The following is a 21,970-nucleotide window of genomic DNA, read 5'->3' on the forward strand; positions in this document are numbered from 1 at the left end:
TCAGTGGATAATTTTAATGAACTGGGAGAAATCAATCTTTGATTCCACAAACCTTATTGGCTTGGTGTTAATCAATATTACAGATGCGTATCTGGTTAAAGCAATGGGTATGTAGCTAGTCTATTCTAAATGAATCTCGATTGGGTTTCTAAACTAGATGTGTAAAAGTCATACTTTCACTCTTCCAGGATAAACATTTACCCATCAAAAATATGATATCAGACAACATCTTTCTTCTAAAAAAAAAAAAAAAAAAAAAAAAAAACAAAAAAAAAAAAAAAAAAAAAAAAAAAAAAAAACTTATTACCAAACAGATTTGTAACTTTACTACTTTGGAGGTGCATAAAATTAACTTTTAAATATATTACAAAATTTATTAACTCCACTTGTTACACAATTAATGAGACTTGTGCACTTGTGCTCATGACAAGAGCAGGGAATGATAGCAAATGAATGAAAATCTTCCTCTCCACTAACACGCTATAAAGAAATCTTGAAATACACTCACGCACATTCTTGCATACTATAAAACCTTGAGGCACCAATCTTGCTAAGTGTTGTTAAACTGTACAATCTCCACATTCCAATACTGATGATTAATACAAAAATGGGCTATGAATTTTTTCAATAAATAAACAAATTAACATCTTGTCCGCATCTATTTCTTTCTTACTCTAAAGTAAGGATGATTGCACTCAACACTGCTCTCTCTCATACCACCAAGAAGTACAAAACTTGGTAATTCTATCTAACTTTTTTAATTTAAAGCTCTGACTTCTTGGCTTTACCCTTACGGTCATATCCTTTAAGCTCCTCGCTGGCTTCCTTGGCAATATATTTGATGAAGTCGTCAAGTTCTCGACCACCCTGAAAAAAATTATTTTTCTAAAGATCATTCTACAACATGTTAAAAGTAATACCAACTTCAAATGTTTAGCAATGACTTTTTGCTAATCAACAACCCTAATTATTCACTCCCTAGAAGCTCAACAGATACACTACGTAAATGAAGCTTAAGACTAACCCAACTCACACTATTGAATTTCAAGGATATAACACCTCATGAATTGTTCACAACGACCTTAAATATTACAGCAGTAAATTTTTCCAAGTCTAATAAAAGGAAACTACCATAAAAAGAAACCTAGACAGCCTGAAGTTGTTAAATGTAATTCTGACAAACTGCTAAATCCTGGAAACCCTGGATTGTACAATATTCTAGATTGTGAGAGGACATCATTCAACTGAGTACTGTACTGTAAAGCTATACTTACATTATAATTGACAGGTGATCCACCCTTGGGCCTCCAGAAAATTGTTGGGAAACCTTGTACATGGAATGAGCTCGGGACATCATTGGCAGTGGCGTCCATTTTAATAATATCTACATTTTCTTCTGCCATCTGAAAAGATTTGCAAATTAACTATTGTGAAAAACAATAATCTAATAAATGTGCAGATATCTGCTCAAAATTTTTATATTTTGACTGCAAATCTCTGCATATGATTTATATTTTTTTACTCTGACCACATAAAATTCTTACAATGATCAGTTGAGGAAAAGAACACATACCACATAGTTACTGAACACAATCTACTATTATCTTACTGCAACCTCTCTCTCAGAAGCAGATTAGCCTTTGCTTCAACAGCCACAACTGATGCTTAATACAGCACATTCATCAGGAAAAGCCTTTATCACCATAATTTAGGGTAAGCCAAGCAGAATTCTGAAGAGCCTATTACACAACTAATTTGGCTGTGCCAAACAATTCTGACCCATAAAACTGATTAAATTCAACATAAAAAAATAAAATAAAACATTACATCACACAGGAACTGAATAGTTTAACCAGCCCACTGAGTTAATATTACCAGGACAGGGCTGGCCCAAGAATTCAATAAGTTCATACTTTTTATTAAAATACAAATTCCATATTCCAACATTGGCTTTGCTTAATCTAAGACCATCAAGCTCATTACTCCATAAATTCTGCCATTTATTATTATGGGCTTACAGAGATGGTACCAATGTAACAGAAAATAGAATTTAGGCCTGTCATTCAGTGCTGAAACAAATTGACAACTCCATGATTTGCTTCCAATCTGGTAGTTTTAATTCAGGCCTACAGAAGAAAGGTCTGAAATTGTGAGCAACCTGAATTGCATTATGCAAAGTACTTTGGTATGCTGCCAATTGCCCCACCAAAGCCACCAAAGTTCTAAAGAACAAGACATCCACATGGAATTAAAGGTTTTGCAGTCAACTTGACTCATGAAAAGTTTCTCAAAATGGTTCTAAGTCAAGTGTGTCTCTGTCTCTTTAAAACTTTGTTTAGGAACAAAATACAGTACAGCCTACAAGAGCAGTTCATGGCAGCACTTGGACAATACTACCAAGAACCCAAATGGGTTTTCTGTCAGTTCCAAATAAGACTAGATTTCAGCAGATTTCTTGAGAAAGCCAGTCCCAGTGTTATCTTCATAAGGGATACCCAAAACCTTTCATGGCATAAGTTCCCAGTGGCAAGGGTCAATACACACCTATTCAAGCTACATTACAATATTCTGTACCACTTTATAAAATATTGTTCAGATCTTATTACTTTTTTATATTCCATATGTTAATCTGCTGGAGAAAAACTGAAATTTAGAATTAATTATAAGTAAAAAATAAAACTGCATGAAAACACCTGGTTCCATAAGTAAAAAATAAAACTGTATGAAAACACCTGGTTTCAAGCAAGTTTAAGTATTTATATTTAGAAACGAACAGGACTACCAACTAAGTTACCAAAGCATAATCTGTATAAAGACCTTTCTGTTAAAAGGATGATATTTTACACAAAACATAAGTGGGTGAATTTGGCATTTCTGATATCATATCAGAATATTAATATTAAGTGTGTAAATAGGATGATTATCAAAATTATCTTAATTTATAACTTCCTTACTTAACATAATTTTAAGTTTACTAACACACAGAAGCATGAAGTTTGGTTAGCACGCCTGGAGCGCTGACAACTCATGTCATACTGACGTAGAATATTTTCACAATATATACGTATTTCAAATATGGAAATTAGGAACAGTTCTTTACGAATAGAATGGTTTGACAGGAGTCACAGAGGCCTAGAGTGAGTGGTGAAAGGTAACTACATTAACAGTTATCGGTGCTTTTAGGGGTTACACTAAATATCAGGATGTGAATTGTCTTCATGAACTGAAACTGGTTATAACTACTGTAGATGGAATAAAGAATTTATTGTTTTTAATTATGTTCGAAAGGATCAATCAACTTATCTTTCGATATCAATCTTTAAGTAAATTGGTTTTAATTTTTTTTTTTTTTACTAAATATAAACTTATGATATTACCTGAAATTTTTAAAATTTACATGAAATTTTTAAAAGTTAAGTTCAACTCTAGTTTTTACTCACTGTCAGTATTACCTACTAACCATTATGGATTGTTAATTATATATGAAAATATATTTTTTGTATTCCTGTTTAACCTCACCATGAAGAGTATAAAATTTTTCTCTCAAGGCATCAATAATTTAGGCATCAACCATACAGGCTCAGAATCAGTCCAAATGGACAACTCGACAAGGCCAGTCTGCACTGTAATGATCAACTATATATTTGCTTAACTGTTAACTACATGAAACTTCTAACACATTAATAGTTAAAAATCATAATTCTTATTATAGGATACCCTGCTTTCACAGATCAGGCAAGAATCAATAAGCCTAGCCAAACATTTACAGGTTAATATTTAGCATCTTTCTACATTTTGATTATAAACAAATTTAATACTGTATGTAGTAATAATTGGTTGTGTTTTTTAATACTTTACAAATTTTGAGTGCTAAAATAAATCCCTCTTCGGATAGAAAATGAGGGTGTAAGCAGAGTTACATGAAAAATAAATTACAACTAAAATCTCAGAGAAAAAACGTCAGAATGATAATTCTAATTTCCTTTACATGGAATGTTATTTAGCTTGGCTACCAGGATACTGATTGACCGCTGACATCCATCAGCGGGTGACTAGTTTGCTGGCTTTTGCTCAAGGGCAACCCATAACCTAGTGATTGAAACAGTGTCACAACGGAACATCATGCACCTGCACCACCTAGTGAGTAGTTGAGATACCATTTGATGAAAATGCCATATGCCTTATGACTGAAGCATTAAGGGACTTTGTGCAAAATTTTTTAGCATTATAATACTACTGGAGTGTAGTAAATTCCTGAGTTTAGAAGCTTCATAATTACATAACACAGTAGGATGACCATCCAAGAGCAGACTACCACAAAAAAATAAGTACTAGGTAGTAGGAAGAGTTCCATTCCTGTTGAAGCCACCTGGACCAAGCTACAATTCCCAGACTGTCAGCATCAATATCAAAGCAGACCTCAGGCTTCCCCTCCCAAAGAAGTCCATCTCAGTAATGTGTATCAAGACATCTTTAACATACGTACTGCTGGGTTAGCTAATGGAAGGAAAAATGTCCAATTATGTCACAAATGATAAACATACCCAAAAACCTCTTGAAAACTTTGGTGTACAGATCCCTCTGGAGTGTTCCCTGTAAAGGGTTGGCTACTAAAATAAAAAAAAAAAAAAAAAAAAATCAGTTAAACAAATTCCTGACCTCTGCCCAAAAGAGAATTTTAACCCCTAGAAGATAAATTTTTTCAGCTCATATGAAAATTAAAACTGCTGAGATTTACAGGGCTTCAGATAGTTTACATATTATAGAGTTTACATACTCTAAAATACCCAAGAAGCTATAGTTAGTAGACTCCCTAACTCATTCTGGATTTATTCCAGTTCCAAGAATTATCCATGTAACTAGTAACGAAATGTACAGTGCTCAACATGCAGTAGGAGAAGGATAAGTCTAGTTTTATTCCATGTCAGATGAGCTCCATACCCAAACTTACAGTAACTTTTTCAAAGATTATAAGACTCAAAATGAATCTAAGAAAAACAGAAGTCAGGGGACAAAGAATGACAAGGAATGAAATAACATATGGAGCTAGACTATAGAAAAAACTGGCAGACTGAATAAGATTTGGAACTAATACATGTTGAAACGGATACACAAGTCTGGTAAAATCTGTAGTGATGTGGACATGAATCTTTATGATGATGAAACTATATCAAAAAGATTTTGCCTATTCTTGAATAAAGCTTCAAGAATACTGGGAGTCAATTGGCAAAAAAGTGAGAAATGACACTATGGGAAATTATCAAACTTCCATAAGTATATGAGATGATGAAGAACAGGAGATAGATGGGGCTTATATATGTCCACCATATATCCAGGGAGAGTAGGAGTTTCAGCTGGACTCTTATGGGCACCATAAAAATTGGAAGGCCCAGATTTACCAGGTCTATCAGGAAGAGAACTATGAGAACTGAGACTGGAGATGAAGAGAGATTTCTGAAGAAAACAGTCTTCGAGAGGTATAACCTTACAAGAAGTATGAAGTGTCAGGTGGCAGAGTAGACCATGATTGTATTTTTAATGTGCGAGCAAGGATGGCTAAGTCATGTTCATTAATTTTATCTTTTGGCGACACCCATTTACATAGCCCTTTTCCACTGGCCAAAGCTACTGCCCGGCCCCCTTCCCACCATCAGACTTCACTGCAGTCTTCTACAACCAAGAAGTGTATTAATGTCATGCATCTGACACCATGGATACAACTTCTGACATGCTCCATGACACAAGACCACTCCTAAGAAGGATCTTCCAGAACCCTCATTGCTTGCTACTTCCATTTCATCTTATTTTCTCCTCCTCTCCTGGCACCCATCTGCCTCCCCTTTCTTAAACACCTAAACTCCATTCATTAGCCAGACACTGTTCTGCCCTGGCTCAAGAAAGTTGCCACTGAGCTCCAGCACCAGTTTTCCACTATAGTTGAATTGCCTATTGATGAGCTGAACACAAAGATCTTCAGATGCCTCTTCCCTGACCTAGCTCAAGAAAAAGGTTGCCTCCATGTTAAAGGACCAGTTTTCTCTGTAGCCGATTCATCCACAGAAGAGTTCAACGGCAGCCTCATAATCACCTGTTCTCACTACACCTATTATCTCACTGCCTGTGTCCCTACCTCATGATACTTGAGTGACAATTCCATACCTGTGATCTATGGTTTTGCCCATGGAACTACTGCTCTTCTAGGGCTTCCTACTTGTGCTTATGCAACAGCTTCTGCCTTGGCCACTCTTACAAAGCACTTACTTTGGCATACCCAACTAACAAAGATTACTCTGCTGCCCAAGTGTATGTGTAATCAATCATGACTGTGTTCTGTCTTGGAATCCCAGACTGATCTGACCTCCCAGTCTGCTCCAGTGTATAAGGATGTAAAGTGTTAGTTTGCAACTGGGTGGCAGAGTACACAAAAGCTAAGTGTGCGGCACTTATTCTAGGGTATGTCTTCATTTATATGATGATAATACTGACAGTGGCCCAGACCCACAGTTCCCATTAACCTTATCCAGAAGCATAATCAATAGTTAACAGATCTAACTGGCATGGATAACCACAAGAAAATGACATTTTTAACTAATTTGTATTTTTCATAACTAACAAACCTGAGGTCTTAACATTAGGATAATACTAGCACCAAGCTGGAAACCGGTAGAATTAAATAACTTGCGAGATCCAGGGACTACTGGCATCTATACCAGGTCATGGGGTATTGTAGTACCCACAATACCCTTGGCGTTCCGTGACCCATCAGTTACTTTCTACCGCCTTTGAGATAGGACGAGATTACTTTCTGTTTTAAAGCCGGTTTAGTTTGCCCGATTTTATTCATATTTTCCCTTTTTTACTTTTTTCTTTTTCTGGGTGTTCTCAGTGTGGGTGTGATCTGCTAGGTGTGTGTTCGTTGTGAGATGGAGAATTTTGCTTCACCTACGGAAATTTCTTCGGGTTCTCGAAAGAGAAAAGAAATGCCCTGAAGTGAGTGAACTCTGATCTAAGCACCATCAATCACCGAAGTCCAGTCACCACTAGTGTTAAATCTCTCCCTCCTTCCATTAAATGAGGCTTCGTCCAATCGTTCTTCTGCATCCATTCACTGTCCTTCAGACCATTATTCCACCATCATATTACTAGTGCCTCCAATATCCTACAGTCTCCTCTTACACAGCCTCTTTAGTGATACTTTACTTCTTTTCCTTTGCTTCAGCTCTTCTCTGTTGCCCAGTGCAGCCTTCAGTGAGTGTAGCAACCCAAAATCCTGGACCCTGTGGAATTCATCTTAGCTCTCAAATCACCCTGTATTCCTTGGACCTCAAGTGTCCAGTTCAATTTATCAAAGGACAATTGATAGTGGATAACTTACATGAAGAAAGAGCTCAGATTTAAATGTACTCCAGGATGGCACATTCTGTGTGGAGATCCTCAATTCAGTCTGACATTTTCAACTTCAAACTGCACACCTCAACTTCTGCAAGATGTCTTAGTTGCTGGGCTACAAGACAATCATGCTGTCAGGTTCAAAGAAGTCTGAACTCTCCTTGTCCAAGTTTCAAGATCCTATACTTTATGATGTTTTGCTTTTAATGAATGGTCACAGTTCCAGCAGCATGAAACTATACCTGTGTGACTGACCATCACAGAATCTGACCTTTTCCTAGAGGACCAGGTTCATCCTCATCTACTTAGGTCTACTTCAAGATCCAAGTTGCCTTCTCATAAAACAACTCCTTCCAGTTAAAAACACATTTATGACACATCCCAGCTTCACAAACATCCCAGATAATTTGTCCATACTCCACAACACCATTATCTACCAAACAGCTTCAATCTGGCCTTTCAAGACAACACAGTCAACCCAAGTATCAGCCACTTGGTATAAGCAGCTAGAGAAGACCAAGGTTCCACCATCCCCTCCAACACCCTCTCCCATGGTTAGGGCTTGTCTTCAAAGATTCTAGAGGGTTTGCGAGTCCTTTGTAGAACATTAGGTCATCAATGTTCGCCATAATGGCTACTACTGCCTCCCATTCCTCCACCTAGGTCCTAAACTTCCCATCAAGCAAGGTTGACAGTCCTCAATAAGGTGGCCTCCATGTTGTATAAGTGAGCAAAAGCCTCACCTGTAGCAGCTAGAACTTTACAGTTAGCTCCTCCATGCTCTTAAAGTCTTTTCAATAGATATAATGGAATGTCACAAGATAGATTTGGAGAAGGAATTGCTCTTTTCCACCAGAGCTATGGAATACAGAATTCCAAATTCCAACTTGCCCATTTTCTAAAAATGTTTGAGCACTTCATAGGTAAAGCCATATATTCCAGTTCCATCCCTCAAGTTTCTGCTTCATAGGTAATGCCGCATATTCAGGTTCTGTGCCATTTACTAGTCTGTATACTCTGGCCATGACTGACTAGGCTCTTCCATCTGACCCTGCATCTTCATTAGTACACTATTCTTTGTTTATCATGAGTTGACAAGGCACCTGTGGTTTCTAGACTTTTGCCAGTCCTTATTACAACATAACAGAGTCTTTATTCTTCATAGGAAGTAGTTTAATGAAAGGCACTTGGCTAGGAGGCTGAATAGCACTTACCTAGGAGGCCTGAGGAATTTAATCTTAAATCAAAATATAGATCAGTTAGGTAGCTAAAATATAGATCAGTTAGGTAGCTAAGTGAGAAAAAATATCAAGACAATGGATAAAGTACACAGCAATAAGCAATGTAGCCAAGGCCAAAGACAAACGCAAAGAGCCTTATTTATGGTGTCTACGGCACCTCATTACCTCAGGTTACATTGTATGACTACTGCATGACTGGACATCAAAAGCAGTCCAAATCCTCCTCCCCACAAACAAATTGATTATCCTGATGATCTAATATCTCTATTAAAAAACACAACTATTAAGCAAAAATGATGCAAGTAATTTACAAGCCCTGCAAGAAAGCAAATTTTATTTTCATACATGATTAAAACTATGAAAGGACATGAAATATACAGTAAATATGAGTTAAAAATGGCATAAATAGGCAAGTATACAAAAAAAAAAAAAAAAAATGACATAGGTAAAAATGTGCACTAACATATGAAATACTGTAGAGACATGGAAACTAAGTTCAGTAAATTTACCTTTTCTCCTAGCTCATCATATGTAGGGGCCAATTTTTTGCAGTGTCCACACCATGGTGCATAGAATTCAATCAATATATCTTTATCATTGTTGGTAACAAGTTCATCAAAGTTTTTGCCAACAGCTACTTTCACTGGGCCTGTCTGATCTGGAATTGGTTCAGATTTGAGGTATGGTTCTAACTCTCCAGCTTTCAACTTAACAAGGAATGCTTCAAAAGTTTCCATCCTGGAAGAAAATTTAAGATTAAAACTGAGTGTAAACATTTAATTTAATCCTAATCAATATGGCAAATAAATTTACTTTTATTTTTGAAACTATAAATTATGACATACTTACGAAAATTCTTCAGCCATCACAAACTTTTGTGACTTAGCATTACGTGCACAGATGACTGGCTTGTCCCCAGCAACAAAATCCACTCCATATTCCTCTATTTCATGCTGGAAGTCATCTTTATTTGCTACAGCAAAAGTAAAGTCATCAGCAAACTTTAAGGCCACCTACAAAATAATCCAAAATTTATAATTAATCTTCAATACGATGAACCTGAGAGTTTGCACTTTCAATTACTATTAACTCGGATCTCAGATATAAAACAATTTGTTTACTCTAATTCAAAAGGATGTTTTAAAACCTAGTTTACCTTCAGAACACGGTTACGCCAGTAATTTGTTCCCTTTGTGTTCTTGATGTAATCCACATTGTAGTAAGCAACAACTAGAGGCTGGCGGAAATCCTGAGTAGTGTCTGGAGTGCGATGACCTGCCAATCCATGGCTGAGGGAAAGAAATTCTAAATAAAAATTCCTTAATGCCTAGATGATAAAATATGACTTAAATTTAAAAAAAAACACATTTCAAGTAGAGTACAAAAAGGAATTCCAGCCAGAGCCAACAACTTCTAACTTGCATTGCATTCCAGTCAAGTTAGTCAAGTTATCTTTGGACAAACCAATTTTACCAATTTTAAAATAAAATTATACAGGAATTGTCTAAATAACTGTGTACTGTAGTATGCTTTCAAGAAAATTTCATTCATAGCTTTTCAGATTTTTCTCACAAATTTTGTAGATATTCTCAAGTCTACATTAATCATGTTCTTATCTGCCTTGTTTTCTATAATACACTATCATATTTAGTAATACATTAGATTATTTAAGCTTTGTAATTTCTTATAAGCCTTTTTCCTTCTGCTTCACCTACATACAAACAAGGAATGTAACAGTTTTCTTTAAGCAAATAGAAAGGCATACAATAGTTAATGCTAATTCTCAATTTATTTCTACTCAAATTTTCATAACACTCAAACTCATGAAAATAAAGCCTGCCTGACAACCTGTTACCAACTAGACCCACTTGCCTAGCTTACTGTTTGCCCCTTCCAACTCTAGAACCAAGTAGGTTTAAGATCAATAGTATTTATAAAAAAAAAATTTACTTACTAGTTCTTTTTAATGAATGATTCAATTTCCACTTTGTCTGCAGATCCTTCATAAGTGACACTATCAGGCTCAAACTTATTGCTAAGATGTTTTGGCCTGAACAAAACAATAACGTCTTGCTTTCCATAATGATCATTGACTGCAGCAGTTAGTGAATGGCCAAATCTAACACTTTCTCTCATTTTGTCAGCTGCTTTCATGAAGGCATCTGAAATTCAAGAAAAAATTCACAATGGCATCACTATATTCAATGGCAGTTTTAAAGACCTTTACAGAAGCATTAATACTACCCCTTAGCACTAAGTACAAGAATACCAGGTTATCAATCTGCCACAAACTAAAGTGTACATACTGCATGTACGTTCATACATTCAACAAACTACCCCTTGCATTAAAAACTAAATTTGTCAAACTGCAGTATAAATTTTTTTTTTACAAAAATAAAAAATTTAATCCTTAAAGTTCCTGACACTTACTAATCTCTACCATTACCATGAACATTTGCCTGTTCATTTGAACTTCTGCTTCTCTTAAAAATAAGATTCAAGATTGTCAAAATTATCAATCCAAGAAAACAACTAGCCTTCAACATAGCTGCTAGTATTTCCAAACTGTTTTGACTTTACAGCAGAGTAACCAAGTCTGGCCATCAGTCCACCCAACCTTTAGTGAACCTTACCATCATACCAGTTATGAAAATTAAGACTTGGACCTATCTAAACTTCACACCACCAGCCTCCTATATAATGATTCTTTCACAAGCAGTCTTCTATACCATAATTCTAACTACAATCCTCAATTTTTCATGCACATTTTCCATAAACAACCAGGCAAAACTGAATCAATCCCGACTAAAATTGTGCTAAGTAACTAAACACTGGAAAAATTTCCATTCTACAAAACCATTTTCCATAACTCTTAAAGCAATATGTTTATTTTGCAATGAATTATTGATAAATTTGTGCACTTACCTTCCACTAGTGAGTGTCTACTGCCAAATTGGTATTCTTACCTTTAAGTTTTGATTCTCCTCCGAAGTAAACTATCCCTACTTCTTGACTTGATAGGAAGGCTTCAGCAGTTTCAACTGAAGTCAATTCCTTAGATGCTGGACCAACCTGCGATCTCATGTACTTAATGATGCCACCTGTAAGAAAATTACTGATTAGACTCCCTATACTTGACTAAAATAGCAATACTGATGTCAAAGATATTTAAACTATCAAAACCAACAATGTTACTGTACAAACTCCTTCCATGCTCACACAAAACGGCCATTCCTCATAACTGACCATTTACACCACAACAATTAACAACCTGAGAAAAAGCACTTGAGATTTAATTATAAAATTGGATGTTTCTTACTAAGAAAGTACTTCAGATCTAATTATAAAACTGGATGTTACAAGTTAAATTTGTTGAATGAGAAATCTGCAATGACCAAAGTCAGTAGAAACATGGTAACCCCTGGTATGCAGAACAGTACTCACTAGCATCTCTGGGACCATTGTAATCTGCAGAGAGGTCACCACCCTTGAAAATCTTGAGAGTGGGGTACCCAGAAACTCCAAACCTTCCACAAGTATCTTTACCATCATCAGTACAATCAACCTGTTAATAAAAATTTATACTAAACCAACACTATCAATACTTTTAAAATATTTATTTTTCAAATAAAGTACTAAATTTATGCAATGGATAAAGTTTACATCAAATGTACCTTTGCCAATATAACTGAAGGATCATTTGCCTTCAATGTTGGAGCAGCCTTTTCAAACTCTGGTTTTAGTCTCTTGCAGTGTCCACACCTGAAAAGTAGTGAAATTTAATGAAAATCACAGCTAATACACAAAAAAGCATTAATTAGGAACAGGCTTCCATAAAAATTTAATTGAAGTACTAAATATTTCTAATGGTAAGTACACATTGATACATTCTTGTAAAAGCGCACATGAGCTTATAAATAAAGAAGTTACCTAGAGTTACGGAGACTAGTGTATAGAATTCTTAGATACTAGTCATTAACTGAGGAAATGGTTATTAGTCCCAAAAAGTCACTTTAATATGCAAAAACTCGCAAAAGAAAGTTGAGGGAGCTCTGTCAGTGCTTCATCACTTAACCATCAGTGATAGTGATTGAACCCAAATGAATGAAGTACTCCCCAGCTGTATACTACATATGCTACCTGGTCTTAAAACACCAAGTCATAAGGTGAAGTACAAGTCATTAACCTGCCTAATTTTATAAAAAGGAAAAAAAATACTAGACTCTACCCAAGACCAATGATGCACGATTAACACAATAGTGTACCAGTTACCTACTCGATACATATATTAAATTTACTTGTAGCCAGAAATTCTAAAACCAATGAACAACTAACTGACGTCATCAATGCCAGTCATGACTCAGGAACTGCCTTTACTATGAATCTCTTGTTGCCTTTTTGGTTTTATTTCTTTGCCTGTAGCTTGAGCATTAAATTCCACTAAGTTTGGAAGCTATTAATTCTTGAAATACAAATTCACATGGATTAGGAACAAAAGGGCATAAGCCACCAAGCTAATCAAAAGTGGCCAGGAGACAAACTTGGAACTCTCTAGAACAAAGAAGCATTACACTACTGGACCATATCCTATTTGCTTCTACAAAAAGCTATCGAAAACTTACAAGTTTCAAAAAGGAAACTAGGAAAACAGATTTCTGGTAATACTCAAAGGATTCAAATCCCTAATGGAGAATTTTTCTACCATAAACAGTTTAATTAAGCAGTTCATCTAAAGCCGTTTCAAGTTTTATTTCAAGATTTATTTATGAAGCTAAGTGAGGGTATCCATCATGGGTGACTAAATCATGAAGCATTAAGTCAACAAATGCTCTACCCCTCTGTATTATTACAGAGAACTTACAGACTAGACACAAGTCTTAAATCCTTGAAGAGGTGCTCAGTACTTCATTTTTTATTTGAAATATGATCTCCCAAGCCCTGGGGGACTTTCATTCATTCAATGCTTCAGACATTACCACTGGTAAAAAGTAGAGGAATATAGTTTCTAGTTAAAAATAATAACTGCTATGTCAGCTTGTTCGCTGTGCTACTTACTGCTACTGATGATCTCTACTTTGACCTCTCAAGTTTAAGGCCGTTTTGACAAATCTTTTAGGACAAAATATTAGACCTTTAGTGTTTTTAGAAAGCTATAATTTTAGCAACAAACTAGCCCACTTTTAACGAATACAACCATTCCAAGTAAGAGGCAGTGACTGAAATAGGCTACTGTACTACTCGGTTCATGATTTAGACCACTTTCGCAAGAATGCAATGCTATATTTGGATGGGCTTAGGATTTGTAATTAGTGGCCAAATGTTTGTAGGTTTTGAAATTAATGATCATAAATGTGTAATGTTTAAGACATTCAGCTGGCTTTTAATGTTGGTTTACCTATTGTAATTCCACAAGTTTAGGTCAGGTTAGGCTCAGTAGAATTACTGTCACTGCTCCTGATACCCCATTTCATTTTCACCTGTATGTCAATCAATTCTTAATTTTAATAAAACTACCAAAAAGAATAAGATGAAACATTTCAAGCAAGTATAGTATTTCTTGCACATTACACACATAGATTCCATATTTCTAACAGTAAAATTTCTATAGGTTTTAGAAAGCTTTCATACTAAGCATATCGAGATTTCAAGAACACAGCAAACTATTTCACAGAATTAGCTTATGGTATCTAAGTAAAATAATACCGTTGTCAAAATCCTACAATTTTAGTTTAAATTATACGTCTGTACTACTACTACCACACCTCAGATGGCAGTTCTCCAAGTGAAAGATAGCCTAGATACTTGTGATTTGACAAACTGGCAGCTAACACTGAAGTTCCGTTAACCCATTGAAAGTCTCTTGTGCAATAACTGAGGCCCACAAAGGGAAACTGTAGGATGTGACACCCTGGGTCAGGTTAGGATCAATCTTGTACTTTAAAATTTAATTTGGCAATACAGGTCAAGTTAGCATGGCCCATGACGTTTTCAAGCTAGTCCTGCCTAGCCTCATACAGTTAACTGAGAAATCGAATGACGCCCAACATTTAACAGACAGTTGCCAAGTAATATACAGCCACTCCTTCCATAGCCCCAGCCTATGCAGAGTGGGTGATTATCACAGTGCCAAGGATAGGCCGTACCTACCTATTTCTTCCTAGAATCATGGAAGCTGCCTACCACAGACTACTACCTTTAAGCGAAACCCTGTGCTTCCTTCAATGCAAAAGGGCATTTATAAGGATACAAGCTAAGGCAATTGATAACCAACACATAACGGAATATAAGGTAAAAATCCACACCTAAAACTGACTTCGTAACTTCTACAGCCTTACTGCTTACATCAATAGGGCGAAAGAGGACAAACTTACCACGGGGCGTAGAACATCACCAGAACAGTTTCATAGCTGGCTACTTTCCCGTCGAAGTCTGCATCGTTAAACTGTTGGACGTCGTCACCTAAAGTCACCGCCAATATGGCAAAAACAACAAACAACTTAGTTAACATTTCGCACGTTAAGCGATCCCTTTGGCGGACGTCTCCCTACTGTAACTGTTTAAATGCCGGCAAGGGAGTTGTGTTGTGTACGATGCTGCACCAAGTTGACAGATACTCTTTCCGAAAATCTTTCTACACAGTCGTCTACAGACTCAGGAGTAATACATACCATACTGATCACTAGACAATGAAGTTTTATCCTTTCTCACGTACTTTCATCAACTTTGAGATGTCAAATCAGCTGGGATCAATCTAAGATTTTATAATGTCCGCATATAATAACGCCATCTGTCTCTGTGTTGGCCAACGACCATTGGCCAAGGGCCGAATACTATGGCCAATCACAACCTTACACTTAGGTTTGACACATGTGGCGGTCCATTTAAACGAAAGTAAACAGCTGACATATGTTCTGCAATTTAACTCAATCATTTATACGCGAGCTCTCATCTTCAACATAGATTGAAATATTGTTCTATGAAAATACATTGCCCGGAGTAAACAGTGATTATTAAGTGATTTGTGTAAATGAACAATACGATTTGTAAACGTGAATGGAACAAATTGAATGGTTCGCCTACAAGAAAGTCGACTAAAATTAGCAAAAATATCTCGAGAAATATCCTATTTCCCTTCATTTAACAAAACAGTAACTCTCTCTCTCTCTCTCTCTCATCTCCTCGTCTCCTCTCTCCTCTCTCTCTCTCTCTCTCTGAGAATGAGTGATAAGATTTGTGTGTTTGAAATTACCCAAAACAGAAATTTCACAACTAAGTTGAATAAAAAAATCTGACGATCAGGGAATAACTTTTTAAGAAAAATCTTCAATAATAATAATAATAAATAATAATAATAATAATAATGAATAATAATAATAATAATAAATAATAAAAATAATAATAATAACAATAATAAATAATGGAGAAACAAATCCAGTCATGTAAATGTACATATATCTCGAGAGAAAACTGAGATTGAAAAGGGAATCCGAACAGATTCCCGAAAGCTATCCTTACTGTTTTATCTTTAAATATATGTAGCTACAATTACATAAATGGATTTGTTTCTCCACTTTAAGACTCGTGCTACTATGAGTATTTTAATAATAATAATAATAATAATAACAATAATAATAATAATAATAATAATAATAATAATAATAATAATAATAATTGGACTCTGCATGATCATTAAATTTTATGTCCCTCTAATTCCTGATTATAAAGTAAGGAAATAAAATGTTTTTAGCAAAGTTCAGAATTGTCCATTCAAGGTGAATATTTTCTTAAATCATTTAGCTTTCCAACTTCCAAGGCGTATGGAATTAGAGGGACATAAAATTTAATGATCATGCAGAGTCCAATTATTATTATAGTAAATAGATGTAGCCGAGTGGTAATAACTCTCTACGCGTAGAATCCAAAATCGAATACATCTATTTACTATAATAATAATTGGATTCTGCATGATCATTAAATTTTATGTCCCTCTAATTCCATACGCCTTAGAAGTTGGAAAGCTAAATGATTTAAGAAAATATTTACCTTGAATGGACAATTCTGAACTTTGCTAAAAACATTTTATTTCCTCACTTTATAAACAGGAATCCAAATTCACATTAGAAATTGTTTAGCAATCTTGGCAAACTTGAAACCCATTTTGTTACTAAGATATGTTTAATTTTAAGTGCTTCTTATGCCGATAGGCAGATTTAGACGTGTGAGTTTTGTGCACAGATGTATCATTTATGGACAAAAATATTACTTATGAAATAAGCACCTACACAGCTTTTTTAAATGTGTTTGGTGGAGTCGAACCTACCTTTCCATTTTTAAGTTGAAACAAATTGGCCTATTTTTGTTCGCTAGGCTGAAGTACCTCGGCCATTTTTTACTAAAACTTTATTGTTTCTTTCTTTTTGCCGTCCTTTGAAATCTACAGGCTTTGTTTGTATTTCAGGATATTCTACAGCTCATTTTAAAGAATTAGCAAGACTCAGGTTCTTTATGACTGAACAATAATGAATGATTAACTCTGTGTGTGTGTGTGTGTAAAAGGTTTAAAATAGAAGTTCATAATTACTCGGTTAAAAGCACAGATGTGATATTCCTCAGTTGCCCGAGAAATTTTGTCCGCAACTTCTTTTTCGTTCATCCTAATATAATGAGTGGAATTCACCTATTGTAATTGGCGAATTTGTTAGTACAATTTAGCGAGAAAACTGCCAGCACCTGGCGTTTCGATTAAGCGCCTGCTCTTGCGACCAGCCATAATAGAAGCCCGAAGCTACTTTCAGATATGTAAAAAAAAGATCTATTGATAGTCTACTTCGTCCAATAGTATGTTAGCAGCTGTCCGTATGTTCGAACTCCAAACAGATGTTTGATTCTTCTTTGTGAAAATAGTAACGTAAATACATTTAAATGGATTGAAACTGCAATGGGTTTGTTCTCAATCCTTAACTGAAAACAATGGATGAATCTGAGCCAGCACCGCCATCAATTGTTCTTTTTTTTCTTCTTCTTTGACGACTCTCCTCGTCTTTTGAATTCACCCTCAGTTTCTACAAGGCTCCGTCACTTGTTAGCATGATTTTATTATTACTGTGGTATTTGTTGAGGATTGAGAACTCATCATGACTCAGATGTCTAAAATAAACAAAAACTGGCGAAAATTTCAATTTAGGGCTAAAATGCATTGTTCATATTGTCAAACGATGCATAGATCTCTTTTGGCCATCATCGTTTAACTGCGAAAGTGACAGCTGAAAATCTGCGGGTCCTTCCTCATGCACTTTCTACCCTAGATGTACTTACGTATTGATGAAAGGTCTGCAGGATCCACATTCACACAAGGGAGTGAGACATTTAAGTTACTAAGCGCTATTATTATTATTATTATTATTATTATTAATATTATTTAATTAATTATTAGTATGATTATTATTAATTAATTATTATTATTATTTTATTATTATTATTATTTATTATATTATTATTATTATTATTATTATGAAGTTTAAAAGATGTATGATCACAGCCTTTAGGAACTAGAGACCCTATTGCTGCGAAGAAAGATACCTTCACGTTCACGATCCGAAGACAATAGTGGAACGTAAGGATTGTAGTTGATGCAGCAGTACGAGAAACGGTGAATTCTGATTTATCATTCCACCTGTAGCTTTCCGATAAACGCGACAAAAAATATTTTTTTTTACCTTCTCATGCGATATAGAATAGTTTTGGATCACCATACCCAGACCTTGGGCACGTTCACCAAACTGCACGTGCCCTTTTGTTACTTAACGACTCTGTTGTCACTTCATTCATCCTCTCGCTTAATGAGAGAAAGACACAATTAATAAACTAATGCGGGACAGGAATAGGGAGTGGCGGTGACGCTGATAATCGAAATTGGAGTTGTGACGGGATACACTGATTTCCTGTAACAATTCGTAGCTCCGAGTTCGGCAGCAGGTTTCCCTCTTGTGTGTTGCTTCCACTCGTTTATAAAAACGATTAGAAGGGAATTCATACAGGACTGTTACTTAAAAGCAAACAAAGTATCACATGCTGCATCTATATATTTCTATCTTGAAGCCTGCCAACGATACTGTTTAGATATGCCGTCATCTAGCCCGGACGAGCTTCTTCCACTACTGGTTCATATACGTGTGCTGAATGACGGTTCCCTCTTACTGCCAGCTATAGACGAAAGGGCCGTGGTGGCATAAAACCACCTTAATCTCCAGAACAACAAGCACTTGGTCTGAGCAAGACCAACTTCAGGACTGGTCGAGACTTACCAGATCGACCCTGTTTTTATATTACCATCATTTCTGGCTGCTTACGGGGACAGCCAAGGTCCTTTAAATATATTCTGATTCAATATATCTAAAAAACCTCGGGTGCAGTGATAACGCTAATAATAGACACGCTGATATCGCGCGTGTATGATAAAACTGATAACCTTATGGAAGAAGTATTCACAAGGCGTTTTTGTGATCTTTCCATTTGCCATCCACAGAAACACTCATCATTATCAGCTGAGTCTAATTTCTCACCTTCCTTTCAACTGATAAAGCGACTCACAGACAATTAGTTTAAGTTTTGTATTTGTTATTTTATTGATTACTGTTCTAAATATGCAATGCTGCTGGGGTGATGTGATAGACTAGTAAGGAGTTTCCTCTGTGCCGCGCAATCGGTAAAATTGTAATATCTCTCTCTCTCTCTCTCTCTCTCTCTCTCTCTCTCTCTCTCTCTCTCTCATTATTACCAACGGTAGTAACAAATCTGTGATACTGCTTTTTCTCTAGTCAGCGATGTTAAGCAACACCGGATAGGTGACCACCAAATAATAGCATAAGCGACGTGACAAGACATAATCAGGTTCTGGTTACCTACAGGTTTAGAGAGAAATGAATCTTTATTCAGATCACGATTTGTTTAACAACACGATTTAAAGCTATATTCATAACATTCAAACCAATGCATAATGTCAGCGATCAATTTACTGAGTGCATTTAAGCAATGCAAGTCCACTGTGTCCACGAGTTCAGAAAACAGGCTGTTCAGAGAGCTAGAGCTTGTGATGGCATAAGGCCTTACTCCACATGTTCACGAATGTGTTGGAATGATATGGTCTGGAGTTTGTGATTTCGCGTATTTTACGAATGACATACGAAAGATTTTGTATGTAAAAGAGACTGTCATACAACATGAACTCCTTTTTTTTAAGGTCTGGGATGACAATTGAGTGGTGGTGGGCGAGATAACAGACGCACTCTGCGTGAAGAGAGCTTATTACGCTGAAGGTGATGATACGTATGGTGGAGGTAAGACCTGCTGTGATGTATGGGCTAGAGAGAGCACCACTTAAGAAAATGCATTGAAATAAGTTAAACATGGCTGAAATGAGGATGCTCTGATGGATGAGTGGAGTGACGAGAAGACAGAGGATAAAAAATGGATACATTAGAGGATCAGCAAAGTCACTGAACACCCGTACGGTGGTAATGCACCTCAGTGCACCTCATGCGGGGCAAGGTAGGCATTACTTAAGGTTCTTTGCAGCGTCCCTTCGGCCCCTAGCTGCAACAACTTTCATTCCTTTTACTGTACCTCCGTTCATATTCTGTTTCTTCCATCTTATTATCCACCCTTTCCTAACAATTGATTCATGGTGCAACTGCGAGGTTTTCCTCGTGGTGTTGTACCTTTCAAACCTTTTCACTCTCAATTTCCGTTTCAGCGCTGAATGGCCTTCGTTGCCTCAGTGCTTGGCATTATGCCTAAAACCCATAAATCAATAAATCAATCAAAAGTCACAGAAATGTCACAGAAATCCCAAGAGTCAAGATTGAGATGGTTTGCGCACCTGATGAGGAGAGGAGACGATGAATGACAGGTTGCAGGAGAGATCATGGAAATGGAAGTACTAAGGACACGAAGGAGAGGAAGACCCACGAGAGGATGGAGAAACTGCAGTCGAGAAGACATGAGAGCCAAAGGACAGACGAAGGGAGGACATAGATGGCAACATCTGGAACGGCTCATTAATAACGGTGACTCCATCTATGGATTAAGCTGAAAAAAGAAGAAGGAGGAGGTTAGCTACAATAGTTGTGTTTATTCTACTACTTACCCCGTCCCCAATAAAGATGGCCGTCTTTACTGACCAGATCCACCGTCAATCGGGTATAGTTCATACATGTACAAAAAAAAAAAGGCATTATTACGCCCTGGGAAATCAATTAGCTGAAAAAAAGTGTAGGCAAACTATGCTGATGAGGCACGTTAATTTATCTTTCATTCATAAGATTATTGTAATCGTATTTGTACAACAACATTCGACAACAAACTATGACGCTGATTGCTTTATGTTGAGGATGGAACGCCTACCTAAAGATTGAAGACATTCGCTTCTCCAGACGCTCGCAGTAATTCCTTTATCCCTTACTGCATTGTTCAACTATGTTCAGGAATAATAGTACTAAAGGAAATTAGTTTCGCCGATAGAACCTGTACCCACCAAAGAAGTATTTCCTTTTTCTGATCCTAGCTTCCAGAACCTAAAATAACGTGTTCTAAACTGAGATCACCGAGAGAAGACGCATTCCGAGTTGACTATGATTCTATATGTTAATCTCTCTCTCTCTCTCTCTCTCTCTCTCTCTCTCTCTCTCTCTCTCTCTCTCTCTCTCTCTCTCTCTCTCTCTCTGAACCTAGATTATAGACGTTTTTCTCACAAACAATTGAACATCTTCGGTTATTTTGCATTTCATTGCATAACATACCTCAGTTAACAACGCTGGCACCTCGTAATTTTTCCAGGTAATTATTTTCACACATCACCTGTGCAGCAGCAAGTCGTGTCTTTGAGTGTAAGAATCTTACTGTACTGTTCAGCACAAGGTTTACTCCATTCGGAAAATGAATTCACATTATATTTATGTTTCTTCCCTGGCGCCGTGGATTCAAACGTCCGTTTTCTAGTATTATGAAATAAACAGTTCGATTCCATAATTAATATTGCAGATTAACTCTTTCTTTATTTCTATTATTTTTTATTAATCTGTTTGTATTTTGTTGTTTTATTTTCAAGCACGTTTATTATTTTTATTTACTCTCATTTTAATAATTTTATATTTATTTCTTTGAATAGTTATCTCCGCATTTTTATTTATTTTCTTATATTTTTATTTTATTTGTTGTTTTATTTACTTCTTTTTATTTTTATTATAATAACACTACTGGGAATGTTATGAACAATGTCGACATAGGTCATAAACTAGAAAAGATGTATATTGAGTCAGGACGACTCAAGTCAGCAGGTTCTG

The 21,970-nt window shown here is 36.1% G+C and overlaps 1 protein-coding gene and 1 long non-coding RNA gene across 2 annotated transcripts in view; one reads left to right on the forward strand and one right to left on the reverse strand.

Annotated features, from left to right (window-relative positions):
• Positions 1-353: 353 nt before the first annotated feature.
• On the reverse strand, positions 354-15,213 carry LOC135225808 (protein disulfide-isomerase A3-like). Its single transcript, XM_064265306.1, has 10 exons — positions 15,002-15,213; positions 12,305-12,392; positions 12,075-12,195; positions 11,597-11,731; positions 10,585-10,792; positions 9,787-9,919; positions 9,480-9,643; positions 9,140-9,368; positions 1,275-1,403; positions 354-867 (listed from the first exon to the last, which is right to left on the reverse strand). The coding sequence occupies exons 1-10, from the start codon at positions 15,136-15,138 to the stop codon at positions 763-765; spliced, it is 1,449 nt and encodes a 482-aa protein (XP_064121376.1). The 5' UTR covers positions 15,139-15,213; the 3' UTR covers positions 354-762.
• A 4,446-nt stretch (positions 15,214-19,659) lies between these two features.
• Positions 19,660-21,970, forward strand: part of LOC135225809 (uncharacterized) — a 43,194-nt gene continuing 40,883 nt past the window's right edge. The window contains exon 1 of the long non-coding RNA XR_010317090.1: positions 19,660-20,177. This is a non-coding gene — a long non-coding RNA (uncharacterized LOC135225809). The remainder of the gene's footprint in view (positions 20,178-21,970) is intronic.

This window comes from Macrobrachium nipponense, chromosome 13, assembly GCF_015104395.2.
Source record: "Macrobrachium nipponense isolate FS-2020 chromosome 13, ASM1510439v2, whole genome shotgun sequence".
Classification (NCBI taxonomy): domain Eukaryota; kingdom Metazoa; phylum Arthropoda; class Malacostraca; order Decapoda; family Palaemonidae; genus Macrobrachium; species Macrobrachium nipponense.